Source organism: Apaloderma vittatum, unplaced genomic scaffold, assembly GCF_000703405.1.
Source record: "Apaloderma vittatum isolate BGI_N311 unplaced genomic scaffold, ASM70340v1 scaffold30151, whole genome shotgun sequence".
Taxonomy (NCBI): domain Eukaryota; kingdom Metazoa; phylum Chordata; class Aves; order Trogoniformes; family Trogonidae; genus Apaloderma; species Apaloderma vittatum.
This window is the reverse complement of record NW_009700216.1, coordinates 58277-81423: the sequence shown is the minus strand read 5'-3', so window position 1 is coordinate 81423 and position 23147 is coordinate 58277. Positions and strand designations below refer to the sequence as shown.

At 42.1% G+C, this 23147-nt stretch overlaps 1 protein-coding gene across 1 annotated transcript in view; it reads left to right on the top strand.

Moving 5' to 3' along the window:
* The window catches only part of GAS6 (growth arrest-specific 6), a gene marked incomplete at its 5' end in the record, with an annotated part of 40802 nt that extends 20283 nt beyond the window's left edge, over positions 1-20519 (top strand). Inside the window, 10 exons of the mRNA XM_009878688.1 lie at positions 1138-1257; positions 3349-3474; positions 4630-4751; positions 5516-5634; positions 6012-6201; positions 11475-11639; positions 13177-13345; positions 15157-15329; positions 16133-16361; positions 19930-20519. Of these exons, the coding sequence (XP_009876990.1) occupies positions 1138-1257; positions 3349-3474; positions 4630-4751; positions 5516-5634; positions 6012-6201; positions 11475-11639; positions 13177-13345; positions 15157-15329; positions 16133-16361; positions 19930-20081 (1565 nt within the window). The remainder of the gene's footprint in view (positions 1-1137; positions 1258-3348; positions 3475-4629; positions 4752-5515; positions 5635-6011; positions 6202-11474; positions 11640-13176; positions 13346-15156; positions 15330-16132; positions 16362-19929) is intronic.
* Positions 20520-23147: the final 2628 nt, after the last annotated feature.

The window sequence follows — 23147 nt, the reverse complement described above, 5'->3', positions numbered from 1 at the left end:
TCAGCAGGAGAGCTGTGGTCTGAGTCTGATGATGCACAAACTGTAATTAGTCTGTTAAAGCCTTGTTGCTTGTAAGACCTTATTCTACATCTGCTTAATCCCACTGTGTATTTTCATCACCTCCAGAGAGAATATTTAGGCAGAAGCTATTTGTGCCAGAAGTTCCAGGCCCCCAGAGGGCTTTCTCTATTCCCTTACGAAATACTGAAATTATCTTCCCTCTTCTTGTTTTCTGGTTTCTGGATTTTTAATTCTGCATGCAAGGTTTCCTGTCGAGGCCACTGCTTTTCTGCCTGCCAATTTTAAGTAATTGCCAGAGATTGCATTCGGCCAGTCCAGAGCTGTGGCAACCAAGACAGCAGGAGATCCAAAGCCTTTCCTTTTGATGTAAATATTGTGGGGAGATTATAGGATCACTCACAAGCAGCTTATTAAAACATTTGAGACAGTTGACTGATCAGTATGCAATCAGCTTTGAGAGCTTAGCAACTGATCAGTCTGAAGCATATCCCCTCTTTTTCTATATAAAATGCCATGAAATGTGCTATTCTACCCATCAGCAGACTCCAGAGTCTCATATACAAGCAGGACATAATGAGCAGGTAGGGCAGATTGAGGATGAAATCCAGGCTCTGTTGAATTTAACAGGCTTTTCTGCTGACTTCACTGGAGCACAGTTTAGCTCACAGTGCTCGATAGCTGTGGACTTAAAACTTTTTGTGTTCTCATGAATTCTGTAATAGTAAGGATACATTGTTCTTTTTTATTTAAAGCTTTTGTCCTGAACTTACGGGTCATTGTATAATTTTAAAAGTTAGTTATGTGTTATAAAATGTGTTCTGCAAACCAAGTTCTTGACCTCCACAGCGACTAAAGATACTCTTCTGCATTCTCAGAGCCATGAAGGAGATACTCAGTTACAGTTCTTTGCCTTCTTTTTAATAGTATTATTTATTTAAATGAACTTGAGCTAATAAAGTATTTGAATGAAATCTTTCTGGGTTTTGTAATCATTGTGTTGCAGCTGAAATAGTATTTCTTGTTCGGTCTTTCTCCTTCCCAACACCTGTCCCCCTCTCACCCTCCAGACTATTTACAGAGGTGAAAAGCTGACTGTAACGCTCTCTTTCAATGTAGATATTGATGAATGCAAACTGCAGAACGGCGGCTGTAACCAGCTCTGCCTCAACAAGCTCGGCAGCTACCGTTGCTCGTGCTACAGTGGTTACGCGCTTAAAGATGGCAAAACGTGTGAAGGTGAGTTGTGCTGGGCCTCTCTGCTTGCTGAAGCAAACAGATGTTTAAGTGACTTGTGTCTGTGTTTCAGAGAACTGCTCCCTAGCCCAGCAGAGACATGCTGGTAGCTCCAGGTGGCCGTGCTCTGCCAAGGATGTCCTGGGTGCTCCAGCCAGCACTACAAGCCTGGGCTTGTCAGTGGTTGCACTGTGCTGCTCTCCAATATCGTAACACAGGCGTGATTCACAGAGGATTTGTGGCTTGGATTGTGCTAAATTGATTTAGCCGATCAGTCCTCACATCCTGACATTGAGAGGAGGAAGGGCTGGCCAGATGCATTGTTATGATTCTTTCCAGTCTCACGGCACTGTAAAGTATGAGCCATTTGCTTTTCTGTTGTGTGTTTCTTGTTTTATGTTTTCTAAATTTGGATATGTGCAGCAGCGAATTAATTCAGATAGATACAGATGGATGAATTCACTGCAACTGAATATTAATAGCTGTAGAAAGGCCCCAGTGAAGGTTGGCAGCTATTTTACATGACAGCTGAGAGCAGAAAGAGAGGATCTGAAGTATCTGAAACTACAGGATGAATTTACATAACCCAAACTTCAGCAGCTGAGGTTTTAAGTGTTAAGGAACTGCATGCTGAGACACCAACTCACTAATGATCAGAGGCAACTGTTAAAGGCAAGCGTATTGCATGAAAAAACATGCAAGTCTGTGTGTATACCTCTCAGAGATGGCTGTGGTGACATATTTCTAAACAGTTTGGGCACGTGATCTGAACAACATGTTAAAGCTGCCAGCAAAACAGCAAAGAGCTGTTACACTTCCACTGTAAAAAGTGATGACTATATAGATTATCACAGAATCATAGAATGGCCTAGGCTGGAAGGGACCTTAGAGACCATTTAATCCAACCTCCCTGTCATGGGCAGGGACGCCTCTCAACTAGATGAGGCAACGAATGGGGATATGCTATCCCTTTCTAATCGGAGCGGCTGCTTACAAGAGCCAATCTCACTTTTAAATTGTCCTTCAGTGCCAGTTGGCATGGACAGATGGATGGTGAGTGAGCTCACAATTACATTTGTTTTGAGATGTACGCGTATCTGTACAATACCCTACTGCTCTCCGTTACAGCACTGTGAGCACAGCGTATCAGCATTCTGTAGCTTCAGCCCTCCCATTGCAGAGGTTGCTGTCAGCCGTGGTTAATGCTGACATTTATCGCTCTCACATTTATTCCTGCCATTATGCACACACAACAAAAAGTTAGGTTTTGTCTCTTGATTTGTAGACGAGACTACGTGGTGTACTAGGTAGACTACCATTGGCCAGTTTGCTCAAACATGGAAAAATCACAAAACGTACCATGTAACAATGGTTTTAACATGTATTAGAAAGCAAAAGTAAATATTACACTCTCAGTATACTGCAAATGTTTTGTCAACACCAAGATTTTTCTGGGTATTAGTTAATGTGTTGGAAAAACACTTGTTTATTTTTAGGGACCTCCAGTTCCAGTCCATTGCCTGCCTTCATGGAGAAACCCCACAACAGCTGTCAGACATGACTTGTTCTCTGTGAGGCTCCTTCAATTCCCTTTTGCCACTACAGATCCGCAGTTTTAGATCTTAGTTTTGTGTGTGTGGGAAAATTTACTGTGTGCCTGTCTGAGGAAGGAGAACAGAAATCTGTGATGCGCCCTAGGCTGCATGTTCCTTCTGGGCTTTGGGAAAATTTATACTGCTGTTCCTCAGCTCCTGTGTGCTGCTTTTTTTAACCCACAATTTCATCCCCCTGAATGCAATGGGACTTTCTGGGTTTGTGGGAGTTGTTTTGTTTTACAGTTTTTCTCCTGGCTCACTTTACATTGTTTTTTTCAAGAGTGGGTAATGGCTTAAAGAAAGAAACATCAACTGGTTTTGAAAGCCTGAAGTCACTTCTTACAGCTAGCTAACCCTGAAGGTAGATTCTTAATGATACTGTTTTTTTCAGTTACCAAAATAATATAGGAATCTCTTGACCCTGAGCTCACTCCAGTGTGCAAACAGTGAAGTGATCATACTCATCTGAAGTTGTGTTTTTTAACTGCTTGTTTTGCAGACATAGATGAATGCAGGGCATCAGGAGACATTTGTGGAGAAGCTCATTGCAAAAATTTAATAAGCTCGTACGAATGTGTCTGTGATGCAGGCTACAAGTATGATGAAGTGAGAAAGACCTGTCAGGGTAAGCTCATGAAATAATATCGTGTTAGCATTTATTACATGATTTAAGACGATAAAAACACAGAAATTTAATTTCAGCCTTTGGTAAAAGTTTGGGGTTGTTTTTTTGGTTTTTTTTTTTTGTTTGTTTTTCTTAATCTTGCTTACACACTGGACATCTATTCCCTTTCCCTTGTTGTGAGTGAGTTTACAGTTTGCAGTCATCTTTGGGTTCTTTGAGTCTGCAGTCATCTTTGATGACTTGAATAAACCCGTATGAGCCAGAGTACTGAAATTTCTTGAATTTATGAGAAGTGCAAGATCTGGTAGAAGCTCAGAAGCATCGGTGCATGTTGCTGTCTCTCTTTGTAGGACAAGAAAAGGTACAGAGCAGTAGCTGTTGTTCGTTCAAAACCTGTCTTGTGGTATTACTCTGAACCAGGAGCTTAATATGCATTGGAGCCATGCACAGTTCTGCTGGCTCTACTGCCTGCAAGCTTTCTCAATGGAGTAAGTTTTGAAAGTATTCCAAAAGTAGCATTTTTCCCTGCCTTTTGTCTAAGCTAATGTAATGACTTGAATCACATGCCAGACGGCCTTACTGGGCTCTAAGTGTTTATCTCTGCCTGAAGATATCCCTGTGGGCCATTGCAGTTTGTTCTCCTGCATTTGTTAGTGGGGTGGATGAAAACAAGCTGAAGGGAAAAAAAAAAAAAAGAATGAGAAACTCAGTTTTTATTTGTCTGTTGAGCATCCAACTGCTGAGTAGTAATGAAGCAAGCAGTCCTCAAGTTGAACCTAGGTTGAAGGAGCAGGAGCCAGTCAGCACAGGCATAGCAGAAGGGGCCTGAAGGGAGGAAATCTTGCCTAGAAGTTAAAGCCCAGGGCTCTGCACCAGCAGACAAGGAGTTGAGCAATGCTTCCAGCCTTCCCACTGGCTTGCTGTCTATCTTTGGGCAGCTGGAATCTATCTATGAAAACAGATCTGTGCAAATGCTAATTCTGACTCCTCCCTTCTGTAAAGATGTGGCGTAGGGTAAGTACCAGCATCAGAGCACCTGAGCACACTCAAATGAAAGGTGCTACAAAACAGCATTGATAACACTTTTTTCCCCCAGATGATTCATGTTTAAGCAAACTCAACTGCTGATCACTCTTCTGCGCTGGTTTTGTATAGATATAAATGAATGTGAAGAAAAGCTCTGTGAACAGACCTGTGTCAACTCGCCAGGGAGTTATACCTGTCATTGTGATGGCAGAGGAGGAGTAAAACTTTCCCGGGACATGAATACGTGTGAGGTACGTTAGTCTCATTGCCATAATTGCAGAACAGAACTTTATTTTCCATTGCAATTAAGAATAATGGATGAAGCTCTGGACCAAAGCCATCTGAGCTGAGTGACCATCGGGAGGGAATCATACTGGCAAAAATCATGGGAGCTGTGGGCAGTAGCTTTCCTGAAAAGAAACTTTCTCCTGAAATCTCTCTTCTCAGATTCCTCGATTCTGAAAAAAACCCCGCATGCCAGTGATAGCACTGCCAGCCCTCTGTTTGGCTAGGAGTTACCTCTGGCTGCACAAGCATTTCTGAGTTAGTAGGATGGTGCAAAGGTCTCGGGGGTGTGTGGTGTAAGTTACAGACCCAGCTTGTGATTGACAAGTGATTGATTACTTGTGATTGACACTTTTTTGTCCTCCAGGCATTTGAGGTGGATGGGCTTCAGTAGCACCGGCTGCCTCTGCGGAAACCAACTAACAGGCAGTTACTCGCACATCTTTTGTCCTAAGCATGATGCTGCAGTAGAAAACCTAATCTTATATTTTATGTTTTCATTTTGCAACCAGAAAACATTCCTCCAAGGCAGATAGGAGGGAAAAGGGAGGAGGGAAGGAAAGAAGAAATGTTCTCAGTACCAAGACAACTGTATTTTGAGAATATAAATATGAAAGTGCCCTAACCTGCTATACTCATAGCAACAACGTGAGAAAAAGGAGGCATACTCTCTGATTCTCTTTCTGCTATACGAGGAGAATAAGCACTCAAAAATGTGTTTTAATTATAGAACATAATACCATGTGTGCCTTTTGCTGTTGGAAAAAGTGTTAAATCCTTGTACCTGGGGAGGATGTTCAGCGGCACTCCCGTTATCAGGCTGCGCTTCAAAAGGAAACAACTGACAAGGTGAGGACAATTTAGAATGTCAAATGCGCTGCCCAGCTGTAATGTGTCAACATTACAATAACAATTAGTCCTATAATCATCATTATTTGTTTGGACTGTGAAGCCCTGCAAGGCTAAACATTATCCAAACCAGTAATTGAGAAAGGCAGCCTCGACCTCATTGCTTCTAGGATAATTACTGAAGTAATGCATCCGTTATTCTCGAACGCTATTTTAAAACCCGTCTTCACAGCTTAAGTCTTTCAGTAATGCATTAAAAGCTACTATGTTTTAACAGAGCTTTGTGACTGCTAGAATTGATGCTATCTATATGGAAAGTACTCTGTGGTTTTTGAACTCTGCATAACTAATTTATTTCTTGGCACCTGTGCGGTCAGACTTGTGGCTGAGTTCGACTTTAGAACCTTTGATCCTGAAGGTATACTTTTCTTTGCTGGAGGCCATCAAGACAGCACATGGGTAGTCTTGGCTCTGCGCAAAGGACGGCTGGAGCTGCAGCTGAAATATGGCGGAATAGGCCGCGTGACCAGCAGCGGACCACTTATCAACCACGGCATGTGGCAAACGGTGAGTCCAGACCACTGCTGAGATGTGACCCTTTCTTTTCTTGCTCCTAATGGGCTCTGTCAAGTGCTGCTAGACTTTGTGTATTCTTGAGAAGATGCTTTTCCAACTTGTCTATCTGTTCAGTGCATGCCAGTACTTTAAACGTTCTAAGGTGAGAATGGGATATTTTTCCTAACAAATGGAATTATTTACAACTATTGTAAACTAGACTGCATTGCTTAATTTGCACAACCAGAGCAGACACCGTTCCTCTGAGATGCAGCAGTTCTGAACTGACACCATGTCAGTTTGAGGAGATGCCCTCTGGGTGAAGGTTGGAAGGGTGGGGTATAAAAGGGAAGGAGCTTTGTAGCTCTTCTTTTACAGAAAGTTTGCAAGGTTGTGTGGCATATGGGGTGTGTGAGGTTACTTTTGTTTATTCATCTGTTTGTTTGTTTAGTTGCTGGGTTCAGATTATCAAAATAGACCTTCAAAATAGACCATTTCCCTTGCAAAGATATTGGGGTCTATTAGAACCTCTCTGATTACTAATAACGTAGTCCCAGTAATCCCATGAGATGATGCATTGCATCTTGGAGCTTCTGAGGATTCATCTTCTTGACACTCTCACAGAACATCTGGTGATTTTGGAAGCAACTTGGGGGCTAACATTTGTGACAGAATCATATCATCTACAGTAGATTAGCAATTTACATATGCCTTCTCACTTCTGCCTTTTCCTCTCCTTTCATTTTTTCTTACTTAATTAGATCTTTTGACTTTTAAGTGGATGTGTCTCCTAGGGAGTGGGTGGGAAATTCTCAGCTAACTAGCATGTAAGACAAATATAGATACTGGTAACTGTGAATAACTTTCTATTTAAATTTTTTTAGTGTTAAAAAAATCAGAATTATACATTAAAGAAAAAAGCAAGGTGGGAAAATATTTGTTTCTTATGCATAAATAAAGAGGTCCTTGAGTGCATTCACTGTCAACTACTGACATTTGGTAGTAAGATTTGTTCAGCTAATTTGAAATATGGCAATTGTAATTGCCTGCATAGAGAGGATAGTGATGGAAGATGTGAAAAGCAGACCTGATGCCTCTGGGCTGACTTGAGAGTCACAAAAAGCAGTCATTACTGAACTGAACCATTTAACACTGCAGCATAGTGCACTTGTTAAGTGACAGACCTCATCATGAAGTCATTACAAACTTCCCCACGTTAGTTTTGGGAGAGACAGCTAAAATGTATTTTCTTTCTTCACGTAATACAAAAATACTCAACACGTAGGAGTTATGGGGTAAACAAAGTCTGTGCTTGCTTTCTGCAGGGAGAGAAGGCAGTATGATTAAGTATCGCTCTTAGGCAAGGATTATTTGTCTCCTGCCAGTCACCGGTGTTAGGGCTTTTATCCCTGAGTACCGTCACAACCAAGAAATCTCTGACTGAGTTGCTGCACTCCTCGCACGTTTTCTGAGAGATTGTATAAATCTTCAGGAAACCTTTCCCCAAGACTTTTTGGGATGGTGCAGATCGAGCTGTGGGTGCTGTGAGGTGCAGGTGGGCAGGACTCATGCCAAAGATGGTGCAGAGGTGCCCTTGCAGCCACCTGGGCTGGGCTGGGCTGGGCTGAGTGGGACCCAGCAGCTACCGGTGGCGTAGTAGGGTGTGAGCAGAGGAGAGAGCATCATGTGGTGCTGGCACAGGAGTGCTTGCCTGGAGCAGGTCGATGGCCATAGCTTTGGTGACTGTCTCCCAGAATGAAACTGTTAATTCTGTGTCTGATACTGGCCAAAGGCAGTGGGAGGAAGGAGCCTTTAGTTTCTTGATTTCATGGTTGACTCACCTCTGAGACTTGAGGTGCTGCTTGCATTGCTGGGATGCCTTCTTTCTCTGCTCTTATTTTGTCATCCCTTGCCTCCACCCTGCAGGTACTTGTTCTTTTTTGCTTAGCATGCAGTGTCACCCCTGTCTTTAAATGCCATTTAATCTATATGGCTGAGCAATACAATTATAAATCTGTTCCTCAATTTTATCCCTCCCCTCATGTCTCTTTTTATCCTCTGTCCAGCATGGTTTTTACTTTGGGAAATCATATTGAGGAGGGATTATTCCTTTTTATCTGTCTCTTGCAAACCATACAGCTACACTGCAAGAGGTTTCTCAGGGAGGTGGTGAAGGCCCCATCCCCGGAGACATTCAAGGTCAGGCTTGATGGGGCTCTGAGCAACCTGATCTAGTTAAAGATGTTCCTACTCACTGCAGGGGGTGTTGGTCTGTAGGACTTGTAATTGTCCTTTCCATCCCAACACATTATGATTCTATGCTTTCTTTTTAAGCATGGACTTATGTGTACTTTTCAACCTCACCTTCTGTGAAGCATAACCCCAACAACCTTCAGAGGTCTCGGTCAAGACTCAAATGCAGTTTGGGAACTTTAATCTGGACTTCAGTACACATAGGATCAAGCCCTTAGTTTTGATATAGACCTAAAGCAGTGGAGTTTGGGTGCTTGGAAGAGCTTTATAGGGGCTGTGAGAAAATAGTGATTTTGCTATTTAACTTTCAGCAGATGAAAACCCAATGTCTATTTAAAAGCAACCTGTGAGAAAGAATACTAGCAGAGTATGACTTTTTGTCTCTTGGGCAAAAGTTACATACTTTCGTGGAGATGGGAACGCATTTTCAAAAATTCAGGCCAATATTTCTACCTAGGTATTTTCTCTGATATTGATCTCTCCTAATCTATTTAAAAATTGTTATTCCCAGCATTGAAAACACAAACAAGCAAGCCTCAGGAAAAACTCCTAATGTAGTTATTTGTGTGTAATCCAGCTGGAGGAAGTGGCATGTAAGAACCAATGATGGTAGAGAACACACTCACTTTCTGTTTGGTTTGAATTTCCAAAAAACGGTCACCATTTTGGTTTATTTTCAATGTTTAGTTTAGTACTGCTCTGAGGACAATATAGTTAGCAAAAATAATAACTCACCTGTGCTGTTAAATGTCAGAACTGAAGGTTAAGCAATTGCAAGCAGATTCATGTTTGGCTTTTACCCTCTGGCTGCCTGTAGTCCTGTCCCTTTTCAGCAAAGAGAGGACAGGCTGGCTGTGTGCTATGAGTTATCCAGGGCATGAATCCAAAACACAAAGCTGGCTGCCCGTATGGCTAACTATATGGGAGCCCTCATCTACGAGAACTGCCCTTCTGAACATCCCTGAGCACGCTGTGGCAGGTGGCAGCTGGCTTCTCCTTGCAGCAAGGGGAGGGAATTCAAGCAGCCTGCTAATTACCGAAATGCTTCCCCTTTTTTGGTTTGTAGGTGATGGTGGTGCACCAGCAATTAAGCTTGGAGTACAAGGAACTGCAGCTGAAACTGCCAGAGGGCATTGTGAAGTAGCCAGAATGTAATTTCCTGAACTGGAATTTGTTAAGATCTTCCACAGGGATTAACTACTTCTCCCATGGAAGTTTCCACTGATTTGGTCTTGTTTATATTAACGATCAGAAGCAGCTAAGAGCTCAGACTACTTTTTTTTTCATTTCTATGTTACTACTTTCTATACGATCTAATAAAATTATAGAAGACCCTGAGTTTTGGTGGCCCTTCACAGAAGCGCTGCGTAGGCATTGCTGCAGCCAGCTTTTCCCCATTCTCGTTTGTTCCATGGCTGCCCACAACCTGTGCTAGGAGCAGGGAGATGGTCTGTGCCAGCTCCTTGTGGTGCTCCATACCCCATGAGAGGTAGAGGTGTTCGAGTGTGTTTGTAGCCAGACGGGCTGTGTAGCTAAACCAGTCCGGGTGTGGCTGCCAGGACCTATGGGTTTATGTCCCCACCCACTGAGTGGGCTTTACAACCTGCCAATGCCCCAAAAAAGCTTATCTGAGGCTGGCTTGTGTGTCTTCACGGAGCGCAGTCAGGAAGTGTAAATGCTGCTTTAAACAAGCAAGCTTCAGACAAGTAAATTCATGTCCTGTAGGATAGGACACAGAGCAACACACCAGGTGTAAACACTGTTTTAGCAATATAAACCAGATTGTACTTGAATCCACAGGAGAAGAAAAAGCTTTTATAGTCTGTGAACAATCTTTTCAACTATCAGATTTGCTTAATCTTTGTTACTGAAAACTGCAATCCAAAGGGAGTGTCTGAGTACAAACCTGCTCGACACCATCATCCTTTATGGTACAGCCACAGAGTGAGAGCTCAGCACGGCTGATGGAAATAAATTAAGGACGGCTACTCGCAAAACGCAAAGAAAAAGATGCTTGTGATCTGGCCTACTAGCAGGCAGAGGGGAGAACAAGCCTAAACAGAAATAGTTGGTTCTATACAGTGGCTCAGTGATGGAGGCAGCATCTGGGTGTCCCAGGGAACAGAGCTGTATGGATGAAGAGTGGGTAGGTGGGGTATCTCTCATGAAGTGGGGAGAAGGAGTGCTGTGGTGAAGATTATGAAATAGCAGAGGTCCTTTCTTCTGTGCAGAAATAAAGGGGTTGTCTTCTACTACAGGCACAGAATGCCCTGTCAGTAGCCGGACCCAGATCTCAAGGCAGCAGAATCCATGCTGCTGTTCAGCAGCCTGCTGCGAGCCAGCCTTGTGCTTCGCCTCCACCTCTCCCTGGGCAGAGATGGCTGATTTATAGTGCTTCTCTGCACAGCCTGCTCATGATTAAAATAATTTTTTTTTTTTTCTTAAATTTCCAGTGGTGATAGAATTTTCCTAGAAGTAGCTTTTCAGAGACATGGAGGTAAAACTTGCAGAGACCTTTTGAGAGAAGAATTATTGCCCATTACACACTTTTATTACCCTCTCAAAAATTACATCTTTGGTTGTTCTTTTTTTTTCAGGGATCAGTATTTGAAAGACTGTGGCTGGAAGACTTCAGCATTATCTTTCACTGGTCCAGCAAAAGACATCTTATCTGTCTTTCCAGCTTTTCCTTTCATATGCAGTTGCCATAGAAAGTTTCTCATTAATAACTCATTATCCTATTTACATTTTGCATGGAGCAATCTACAAATATCATCCACCTATATCTTTGTGTAGCTGTTTTGAAGCGGTTGGGCTGTCTTCAACACTAGAGCAACCCCAGGCTGCTTTCTAGAGTAAAGATTTACATACCAAGATGGAATCTACCTTAAATGTAGACAAATAGGCTTGGGGACAGAAAATATTTCTCCATCTTGCAGATGTCACTGGTGGCGTCTATCCTTTACTTGAACCTGCAGATATTAAGTTCTTTTTATAATGAATTATTCTGCTTGCAATTTTTACTTTTTCAGATCTCTGTTGAAGAACTTGAAAGAAGTTTAGTTATAAAGGTCAACAAGGATGCAGTTATGAAAATAGCTGTCTCGGGGGATCTGTTTACTCTAGACAAAGGACTGTATCAGCTGAATTTGACAGTAGGAGGCATTCCTTTCAAAACAAAGGACCTTATTCTACCAGTAAGTATACCACAATCATTCATGGTTTTTTGTGTGCCTGAAGGGCTTGATTTCATCTTCTCTTGGGGTAATGTAGGTCCTTCCTGAGAGCAGTTCAGCCTGCCCTGAAACAGGTGGAATTATCACCTTCTGGATACAGCTTTCTCTCCATTGACTATAGAGGGAGCCTAAACCAGTAGCAAAGGTGAGACTACTGATTTTTTGATTGATAAGTTCGGGTGAGAGATATTCCACCTTTGGCCTGCAGAACTAGGACAAAGCAAAACCGGAGCATGTGACAAAATTAATGGTGGTCACGTTGGCTTGGAGACCACGAGTGGCCCTGGGGAGTCAGAGGACACAGCATTGTGTGAGGGTACCCACTAGGTCTGGAAACAACATTGGGGTGCTTTTTGTGTTGTGACTGAAGTTTGTGCTTCATGGATATTCTATCACTGCTTTGCTGCTTGCATTTGCTGTTTCAGTTTAGTAAGACCCAAGGAAAAACAGTTTGTTTTTCTTTATCTCCCCCTAATTCAAGTAGATAAGGCATATGAATAAAAGCTGAGGCACTCTTTGAGTGAGATTTGATGATTGCTGTAGTTGTGAAATAGCTGCTGCTCAGGCTGTTTTGAATGTCCACCACACACAGAGCTGGCACCTTGAAACCAAAATTGGCATCTCTTTATTTCTAAATGGGGTGGTAAGCTTGCGGCTCTGTGACTGGGAGTGCAGCAGCTAAGCAAGGCTCCTGTTCCTCACAAGAAGTCATTCAGGGCCACTGCTTGTCTCATACACTAAGCTCAGGGTGTGGCCTGAATATAGGATTGAGAGCCCAAAACTCCTGAGGTTTTTATCCTGGCTCAGACACTTAATTCTCTCTCTGCTTCCGTTAATTGAGGGTAATGGTGCTGATTTAGACACTTTGCAAGGAGCCTTCTTTTTACATACAGTGTCAAGTTTTAATGCTGACATTTGGTACAGGGTAACGTAGCTAGAAGCTGGAAGTAACAAGGTGTATACGGAGTGGTGTGATCATCTTGTGGCTCAGGCACCCCTCTCTTAAGCCAGAACCCAACAACTTACACCATGATCAGGTCCAACATCTTGTGTGTCATGAAGGCTGTTTCCAATGAGACGAAGGACTGGGTTTTTTTTACCTTTGATCTATCTTCCATCACTTGCAATATAGAGTTATAGGAGTTACATAGCTTTGGCTACAGAGTTTTTCCAAAGCTCTGTAAACTTCATTAATCATGTGCAGCATGTAGAGGAGTTAACAGAATTAATACAACCAAATACATCACCTGCATTAGCTTGTGCCTTTCTGTCCAGTGAAGACAAGCTGACCTCAGAGTTTTCTGGGCAATACTGACCACTTACTTGCTTCGAATTGCAGTATTGGGATTCCTGGCAATTTGTTTGCATGCGCGTAGCACATTAAAATCATTTCTGATCTTTAGTATCATAATATAACTTACTATTCCTCTGCACCCAGAATCAGTTATTCTTCACTGAACAGTGGTTTGAGGCATGAGGTACTGCTTTATCTTCCTAGATAAACCCTCGGCTGGATGGTTGCATGCGGGCATGGAACTGGCTGAATGGGGAGGACACCACTATCCAAGAGACCATAAGGATGAATGAAAAGATGCAGTGCTTTTCTGTAGCAGGACGAGGGTCTTTCTATCCTGGACGAGGCTTTGCTGTGTTTAATCTTACTTACAGTAAGTAATTGATTTTTTTTATTGTTATTATTTCTGACCTGTTGTCCTGCAGTTAACCATGCTTGGTTAATAAATGGTTTAAAACTTACATGTATGCCAGACTTTGTGTTGATTGATGCAGAAAAGACCAGCAGCTGTGGATGGAGATGGAATAGCTTGTTAGTTTATAGCGACAGAAGTACTATGTATGATAGTTAGAGCCAGTACAAATACACCCAGCCTGAATTAGGTTCTCTCTGTGTAGCTCCAGCTTCACATCCAGGCTGGTCCCAGATCACCTTTCGCATTAGAGGCTTCCTGTCAGCGGTGTGGGTTATTCCAGCCCTATTTACTGTTTTCTGCTAAACAGGAGGAGCTGCAAGCAAAATAGTGCTATATCTTGAGTTTATGATGGACAGAAAATCAATATTGTCTGTAGAAAAATGTCCAAGATTGGATTCACTTTTAATCATTGGGTAGTATTGGTTACACTTGAGACAAACACTAAGTGTATCCCTGATACAAACTGAATTAAATTGGCTTAGATACAGTAACAATAAGTTTCAAACCAAGTTTGACCATACTACTGTAACACTTGGAAAGGCAGCTTTTCTTTTTTCTTAGTCCTAGAATATTCTATTTGTTTATATGTGCAATCAAGTGTCATTATTTTTAAACCCGTACAAATGCCAACCACCTATTTTAGTGTGTAAGCCCTCCTCTGCAGAAGCCTTCTGTGCATCATTACATGAAATTTTGCTGCTGTGCCATTGTAAATTAGGAAGTATCAGGTGTCTATCATCTAATTTACGACGTGGATTCAAAAGCTGCTAAGTAGAAACAAGGCAGTATCTGAAGTGCAGATGACAGCACTCAGCAGAGATGAGGCCTCAGCACCTGCTTTTTTTTTTTTCTTTTTCTGCAAACAATAATCCTGGGGTTTTTTTGGCTTTGTAATGGTAACCTTTATAAGTAACTTATTGTATTTAAAGATGTGGGGAACAAGCAAAGCTAGCAGTCCTATGAAAGGATGTTGCAGAAACAGGACTGAAATCTTTCTCTGTAGCCAGTATCACCTTTTAAACTGAAAGGGCACTGGGGCAGTAAGAAAGATGCAGGAAAGTTTACTTCAGTAGGTGTGATAAAGCATCCCGCACTTCTGAGAAGCTGTTTATCAGGAAGTAATTAGGCAGGTGATCAGGGTAGCATGCTTACATCCTTTTTCAGTTTAACTCAGGCTTTCACAGAAATGCTTCCTGTAAGTCAGATTTGGATTTAAATTCCTCCATGATCTTTAGACAGTCAAGAGTGATTCAAAGACTGGGTGCCCTATCTTGCAGCAGTTCTTTGACTGTGTTGGACTGACAGCCACGAGGTATCTCTTTGCGGTAAAAAAGCTTAACCTTTTCCTTTGGTGTTCTGAAAGGCAGCAGCATGTAATGAGGAAACTGATGCCATTTTGTTCTCTGATTTTATCTTCAGACGCTTTGGAATTATTACGATTTTTGCATAAAAGAAATCATAGAATCATAGAATGGCCTAGGCTGGAAGGGACCTTAGAGATCATCTAGTCCAACCTCCCTGTCATGGGCAGGGATGCCACCTCTCAACTAGACCAGGCAGCACATAGGGACCGAGCAGGAATCAAACCCATGACCTCAGTGTTGTCATTGTTGCCAGCACCGTGCTCAAACCACTGAACTAAGCAGCCAATGTGGCAGTCTCTCCGTATGCTTATCCATCTCTCCTCTTCTCCACACAGAATTTGCACAGCCTACACATTTGACCTGTTAGTCCTATATTTGTCATGCTACATGTTTCTTTTTCTGCAGTGCAACCTGCTTCTGGAAATGAAACCAAGGCAAGTTGGGAAATAGAAGTAAATGCTGCAATTCAGCCAGCAACAGATACCGGTGTGCTGTTCGCTCTGGTTACGGAGGAAGCATCTGTACCTTTATCACTGTCTCTGATTGACTATCACTCCACAAAGAAACTGAAACAACAGGTACAGTCTTAAGCTTTTTTTCTAGAGAAGGTTCCTTGATATTTCCTGGGAACTGAAAGTTGTTTTCAAAAAACAGTTGTCAAGTTTGTTGCCTGCCTGCTTATTTGCCCCCGCCAGCTCAGGACATGGTCTGAGACCAAGGTGCTTGGCTGACACTGAAGTTCTGCCTCTTATGGGTACATATCAGACGCTACTAGGGAGCTCTTTGCAAATGTGGTCTAGGTAAAAGACGGAATGCAGGCATATTTTGTTATGTTTTTCTGACATAGAAGCTGTTTAATGCCACAAGCAATGAATTTCCATTCTCTAAAGCTCTTCAGTAACAGTCCCAAAGTAGTCAGGAGACAGACTTTAGATGTTGCTGCTGTGAAAGGCCAGTTACAATGGAGAGCTGAAGCTACTGATTTTATGGTATTCATAATAAAGAGCTCAATTCTGTCATTACACGAGTGTAGATCAGGAATCATCTCACTAAAACCCATGAGCCAGCTTTTCATTTATAGTACAGGAGCCTTACTCTGTTTGCTTCCAGTGCAATACACCAACATCTGTAAGACCCACTAAGAGTTGTCTCTGAAAAGACAGTGGTTACGACTCACAATTAGCCCCACTGGTTCATTGGTTTTTTATCTGTGCAGATAAGCTCAGAACACAATCAGCAACTGTAACAAGGTTAATTCTCTGGTGGCTCTGAAAAATCTTTTTAAACAAGGCTACAGTGGAATCATCCTGGTCTTGGATAATCGTGGGTAGGTGTATTTCTGCTCACTGCCTCTTTTTCTCTTCTTTCCCCTTCTTTTCAGTTTATCATCGTGGCCTTGGAGAACACAGTTATGTCCAGAATGGCAATAAATCTCTGCGATAAAAAGGAACACTCTGTGGACATCCTCCTTAAGAATGATCACTTATCCCTGAGGGTAGATGGGATAGTGGGAGAGAGTGAACTAAGTATCTCTGAGGTAGAGGAGAGTCTGTCTGCCTTGGAGAGCTCTTTGCAGTCAACAGTGAAGACATATGTGGGAGGATTGCCAGGTGAGCATTCAGTTTTGTAGCATGGACTACAGATTCCCAGCTCACCTTACTGAGCTGGCAGTCAGGAAAACTGTCTCCATTCAAGCTGGAAGCCTTCTTCTCTGTTTCTGCTCAGTCAGGCTTTGTCTGTCATGTAGGCACATGATCTTAACAGCACTTGACATCTTTTTTTCTTGAATGATTATATCCTTCTGAGGACAGCTTGTGGCAAAAATAGAAAGGGGAGATTTTGCTTGGTCAATGGTAGAAATGATTTATCTGAAAAACTTTTTTACTGTGAGGGTGACAGAGCACTGGCACAGGCTGCCCAGGGAGGTTGTGGAGTCTCCTTTTCTGGAGACTTTCAAAACCCGCCTGGATGCGTTCCTGTGTGGGCTGCCCTAGGGGATCCTGCTCTGGCAGGGGGGTTGGACTAGATGATCTTCGAGGTCCCTTCCAACCCCTAAGATTCTAAGATAGCTGTAAGCAGGGTCATTATCTTAAACCTGGCAAAATCCATAGGAGCTGGCCCGCATGCTCCTGCAGTGCTTCATTAATGTAATGAACAAGTGTCAGCACTCCTTGAAGAGAGTACCGGGGCCTCACATTTTTTGATTGAGGCTTGTAAAGCCCAGTGTGGTGACTATCCCTGGCTGATGTTCTCTTTGAACTGATCACACCATGACACAATTAATAGATTTCCTCCCAGCTGAGGGTACCCAGGGCACAACCCAGGCATCTCCCACGATTTACAGTTTTGGTGACTTTTCAGCAGCATCAAGGATTCTCATGGGAGATGAGTTTGCTCCTTTGTTCTGAACCTGGAAGGTCAGGCTTTCGTCTGAATCATGAATTTTGGCCAAGTTTGGGGGTTCGTTTCTTGTTCTGACTGAACTGGTTTATCAGTGCCTGCTCCTGAGGAATGCAATTAAGGAAACATTATGTCTCTGATGCACAGCACTATGTCCTATTCTGTTGCCAGCAGCTAAGCAAAATCTTGCCCTTACTTGCCCAAGCAAGGGAAAATCTGCAACGTTGGCCTCTTGGTAGGCAGTGAAGCAGCCAGGCTGGAACAAGGTGGCTGAGGTGCCATGTGTGCTGGAACACATGGTGTGACTGTTCCCACCATGGACAAGAGTTTACAGATTATTTATGCTGGTGATGTAAATGGTTCCTAGTCACACCCAAAAGTCAGAGGCCACACATGGGCCTGGGACATTCACACACTGGCAGGAACAAGATTAATTCCCTAAGTGCAGCATTTTCCATCATCAGACTGAATTGTCCGAGCTGGCGAATGCACAACCAAGAGAGGTCACCTGCTTCCTTTCAAGTAGCTCACAAATGCACAGCAGAGACTTTCACAGCTTAGAAAAAGATATCATCCTGTCACTGTCCCAAATTCTGTCTCGTTCCCTTAGAGTAACTGTGCTGGGTGAAGCACCGTTTTTAATTAGCCAGAACTAAGTGTGGGATATCAAAGCTATGGTTCTTCAGACCCAGCTGCCTTCTGTAGGGTTAGCTGTTTTCCCCTTTTGATCTGTTCTGCTCAGTAACAGGAATTTCTGTCTGTGATCTGCTTTTGCCATTGAGAGGAACCCAGCACTTTCATCGAGAAACCTTGTCATTTGCCAAACGAATAAACATTTCAGCACTTTGGATTCATCACTGTGGGTTAAATAACTGTACCAAATGGTCAGATCCAAGTGAGTTTGGCTCATTCAGATTTTGAAAACATTACATCGGTTTTGATTTTTCCCCACTTCCATACCCTGTGGAAAAAACAAAGTATAGTGGTCATGCTTAACGTCTTTATTCCATTTGCCACAAATGAAAAAAGAATTCTGGGTCAAAATGTGTAGTATGGCCCATCCTAAGTACAGCTAATATTGCAGATGTAAAAAAAATATTGTTTAGAGTTTCAAGAGATGGGAGGGAACATATAGCCATTTACTACCTTTACTATGGTATTTTCAGTTCTATAAATCCTAAATTTTGTAGTTTCTGATGCACAGGTGTTTTTCCAGGCAATGTGTATACCACCAGGGGAAGGAGCCCTTAAGTCTTTCTGTCTTTACAGGGCCACATTTCAGAGAGATCCATTTCTAGTCATAACAGTATGTTACATGCTTGACCTGATTTGCAATTATAATACTAATAACTTTTTTAAAAATTTTTTTGCGGTAGCATCTTACAAATATATCTGAAAGCTCACACTGTCTTTCAGTCAGCCCTGTGGCATGTGTAACAGCAATCTGCATGATTCCTTAGACAAGTGTTCAAGCCATTAAGCCAACTTCTTCTGAGCCAAAATTCAGTTTAGTGAGGTACTGCAGCACAGATATCCCTTCTCTTAATCAGACAGATAAAATTTACTAAATGGGAAGGAATAGGAAATAGCTAAAATGATTAGTTCAAGCAGCTACCAAGCAATGGTGCTTTTCAGCCAGAAAGTTGAAAAATTTATAGTGTCTCTTTGTGGCTTACAGATCACACACAAACATTCACCCACTTAGTCCTAGACTCTGAGCTGTCTTTGACATCAGCTTCAAATCTGGTACTGTGTGTCTTCAAGCAGAACTCTTTAAATTGCCTATAATCTCAGGTAAACAGAACAAGCTATTGTTCAAGTTGTCCTTGCTTCAGTGTAGAGATAAAGAGTTTACTTGCATCACTATGAAGTTAAATAATCTTTGAGATGTTCATTGCTTTCCATTGCACAACCAGCTTGATTGGGTCAGCTTTGGATTGTAAATGAACTAAAAATCTTTGAGGAAGGGTAGAGGACACAGGTCATGTAAATTTTCATGTTACTGTGTGGGTTTTTTTTGTTTATTTAAGATCAATGTGCATGTCACAGAAGTTAGCAATAAGATGGCCTAATTTCCTCTGCTCTGTTGGATTGTACTTCTTGCCTTCTTCCTTGCTATTTGTTTTCTTTGGTAAACTGATTAAAATTAGGTCAGTAGGGGATCTCCCTAGGAAAATTAGTCTCATTGGTCTTACCAACTCAATTGATGCATTACAGCACCTTTCTGATGAATGCCAGCATCCTCCTGGTGCTGATACATAGCACAATCACCATAAAGATGAGTCCGGCAAGCGGTAGAGGCTGCGTGTAGGAGGAGCCTTCCTGTCATGAAATTTTTCCTATAATCTTTTGACAGATACTTTGAAGAGAGAGAGGGAGAGCATTAGGGGAAGGTATAACAAATCCACTAACGACAATGCAGAGGGTCCAGAGATGGGGGCCGGGGGAAACAATGAGACGGAAACCAGTGTGAACAGAGTGAAGCCGTGCTGCTGTGCAGCACGTAGTTTTCATCAGGACAGGAGGCCTTGCAGAAACGCGGTGCAGCTGAGGAAGGGTTCAGCCTGGGAGAAGGGCTTTTGTGCACGAAAGCAGATGGTGATTTTCCCCATGTCTGGGACTGTGCTCTTGCCTCCCGGCATGAAGGGCGGGGTAGAAATCCCAAACTGGAGGAGAGGAGAGCTTGAATTCGTTGAAGCGATAGTAGTCTGAGCATAGGTAGGGCAAGCATTTATTCAAAACCAGCCATCAGAGATGTTTGCCTCCCCTTTCCCACAGACGTTCCTGTCACTTCCACTCCGGTCACCGCGTCCTACCATGGCTGCATGACCATCAAGCTGAGCAAGAAAGCACTGGACTTAGATGAGGCTCTCTACAAGCACAGTGACATCACCTCACATTCCTGTCCTCCAGTTGAGACGGGTCAGTAGGTACCACTGCAATGCGAAAGTTTTATACTCAGAAACTTTCAATGCTTTTCTTTTTTTCTTTTTTTTTTTTAAAGATATAAATTATTCAGTCCTACCGCACTGCGTGTATAGTTTCTCTTAAACACTGAAGTTATGTAGGAGCTACTGATCCTTATGTCAGATTGATTATTGAAATACTCCTTTGCTTTGAGGTTTAAAGGTTGTAATATATTTGTAAATAGTTCAGAAGATTAATATTAAACAAGCCAGAAGTACAGAATATACCAAAAGTGAATATTATCTTTAGACTGTAAGAGACAGTTTTATCTGTAATGTGGAAAACCTGGTAATATATGAGTGTGGACTGGAAGAAAATGAATAATTCTGTATTATTTTTTATTACCAAACACTGCTTTCTGATTTGCAAAATACGCGAGAATAAAATATTTACATACAAGTTTTTAATTTACCTGTACTGAGATTATTCTGTTATTTGAAGATAATGACTCGGGGGGCTATGTCTGATGCGGAGATTACACTAATGGTTTGGGGTTTTTTGCTTGGTTGGTTTGGTTTTTTTGTTTGGAGGTAAGGGTTTTTATGAGCTTATGCCAGCGTTGTATAGCTTCTGGACTGGACAGCAAAGGATTGCTGCTGTTCTTACTGCTAGAGTTTCTCTTTCTTGTACCACAGACAGAAGACTCAGTCGTGACCTTTAGAAAAGCTCTTGATCAACACAAAACAAAAACCAAAGTTAGTTTTTTCAGTCAGGAGACTCTATAATTTGAAAGCCATATGGCTTTTGTGTCAATAACACAATGATGATGTATCAATAGCAAATGATGAGGTGTCAAGAATTGGGGAACATTATCTGGCAATGACATATTTTTGCTGCTTAATTTTTGGGTTCGGTCATTCACTGTGAGCCTAGTGGGAGCAGAGAGGCTTGAGACTGGGGGGATTTACTCAGGAGAGGTTGCAGAGCCATAAAGTGCATCCAGCTTTTTAGCTGTCCTTGTGAAGCTGGTGTGGGCTTTGCCTAGCCTGCTTCAATCCCTTAAAGCTTGCTTTAATTTGGTCCTTGTCTTGCATCAGATTAATGAACTGAGAAAGACAGGTATATGCTGTGTTGGAAATCCAGATACTGGGTGGCTAAGGTTACCCATGCTTCAGAGGGTCCACAAGGTCTTCTAGAAATTGTTCCTTGTCATTCTATGTCATGTTTTGCCTAATCAGACACAGACATGACAGATTAGTTTAATAATGCACACGTATGACAATATCTGTGATGAAGCTGTGGAGATGTGACTGTGCCAGAGGAAAGGATGGAAGTGGGGGAAGACTATCCCAGACACATTTCCTGGTAAGGATTCCTATTTTATTCAGCAGAGAATAGGAAGGTACTGTATTAGCTATTAGCCAGCAAGACATCATAGCTCCATATCGTGGCCAAATCAGTCAGCAGTAACGTAGTGAAGCAGAATAGGCTAGAGCTGTATCACTTTCAACCAGCCTACTCATTTACACTTACAGGAGGACCTGTCACAAGACTCTTTAGGCTCAGGTGTGATCAGATGGATGTCTGAAAAGATAATTCTCAGTTGCAAGTAATAACTTAGTTGTGGAGTGTGCATGGATAGGAAAATTCAGATGTAGTTCTACGTTTTTGCTTTTTTTATTGAGCAAGGGAAACCTGGGAGTGCTTTCTGTTGGAGCTAATGACTCTGGATCTGCTTGTGATATGGTGGAGAACCCAACAAACATTAGTTTAGTACCTCCAGTGAGAGATGAGAATCCTGAAGGTACTATGGTTAATAGCATTTCCATGCTATTTCCAGCATATTCCATGTGTTTTGTTTTCTGTATTTTTTCACGGTTATTTTAGTACTTTACTAAAATATATCTCCCATCTTTTTACTTAGAGTAGCTCTAGTGAAAACAGCACAAACTTGGAAGACACCTATTTTTTAAACCAAATAGATGAAACAAACCTTAGTTTACTTTGTTCTTTTCAAAGGAAACATGTTAGCAAAATAGTCTTCTGTCTGGCATTTTTGTATCATTTCCCCAGTAGTTCCCAAAAAACTACCATGTGGCACAAATGAATCACAATCATGTCTGACCTTTGTGCTAAAGTAAGTGGTGCTATTTATGAGGCCAGAATTATTTTGGATCCTGGAAACGTGAATCCTGTGGTACAGTATGGCACTCTGCAGTTCCAGACTTAATATAATGTGAATGAGACTATAATTCCATTTGCTAAAGCAATCTAATTCAGAGCAAAAGCTTCTCAAAGACTTTGCATATGTGTGTATGGAAGTGAAGATATTTTGCATAGACCACAGCGCACACTGACCCAAAACATGGTTTAGAAGAGAAAGGCAGAATTTCTAAGTCTGGAGAATGACAGAAGAGGGGGGTTCTTTTGTGCCAAGCTGAATTGTTTTTAATACCCTACAGCAGTACCACACTGGAGAAAGAGGTAGCTGCTTCTACACGCCATTGAAGAAGAAAGAAGCAATGAGCATTCCTTCATTCCCCCTCTGGTCTCTGTGCTTCAACCCAAGAGAAGCACTGGTTTTGGTTTTGTCCTGTTAGAAGTCCAGGTGCTCAACTCAAAGGGAGCGAGTCTGTTCTGGGCTTTGAACCATAGGAAATCATTGAGGCCCCAGAATGAACCCAGGTGGTTCCCCTGGTAGTATTCATAGCAAGTAAAAAGAAGTAAACATGTAGTTCCACTTATTCCATGATCGGTGTGATTGTGTTCTTCACAGCACGCATTTGCACAAGAACTAAGCATTTTGGATGTGCTCAATTAAAAGAAGAATAACAGTGTCCTCTCTGGCTTCTGTTTCTCTCAACTGGCTTCCTATAACTCACCTTGTCAACAACACATACCTCGTCACTGATACGATCACTGGCCTAAAACTTTGCATCTCACAAAAAACCCTTCTTAACGGAACAAAATATGGCTTTTACAGTCTGTGTAAATTAAACTGTCATCTTATGTGTATTAGTATGGAATCTGTTTTTCATACATACACGTGGATTAACAGAAATTTCTTGAAAGGTGGAAAGTATTATGTA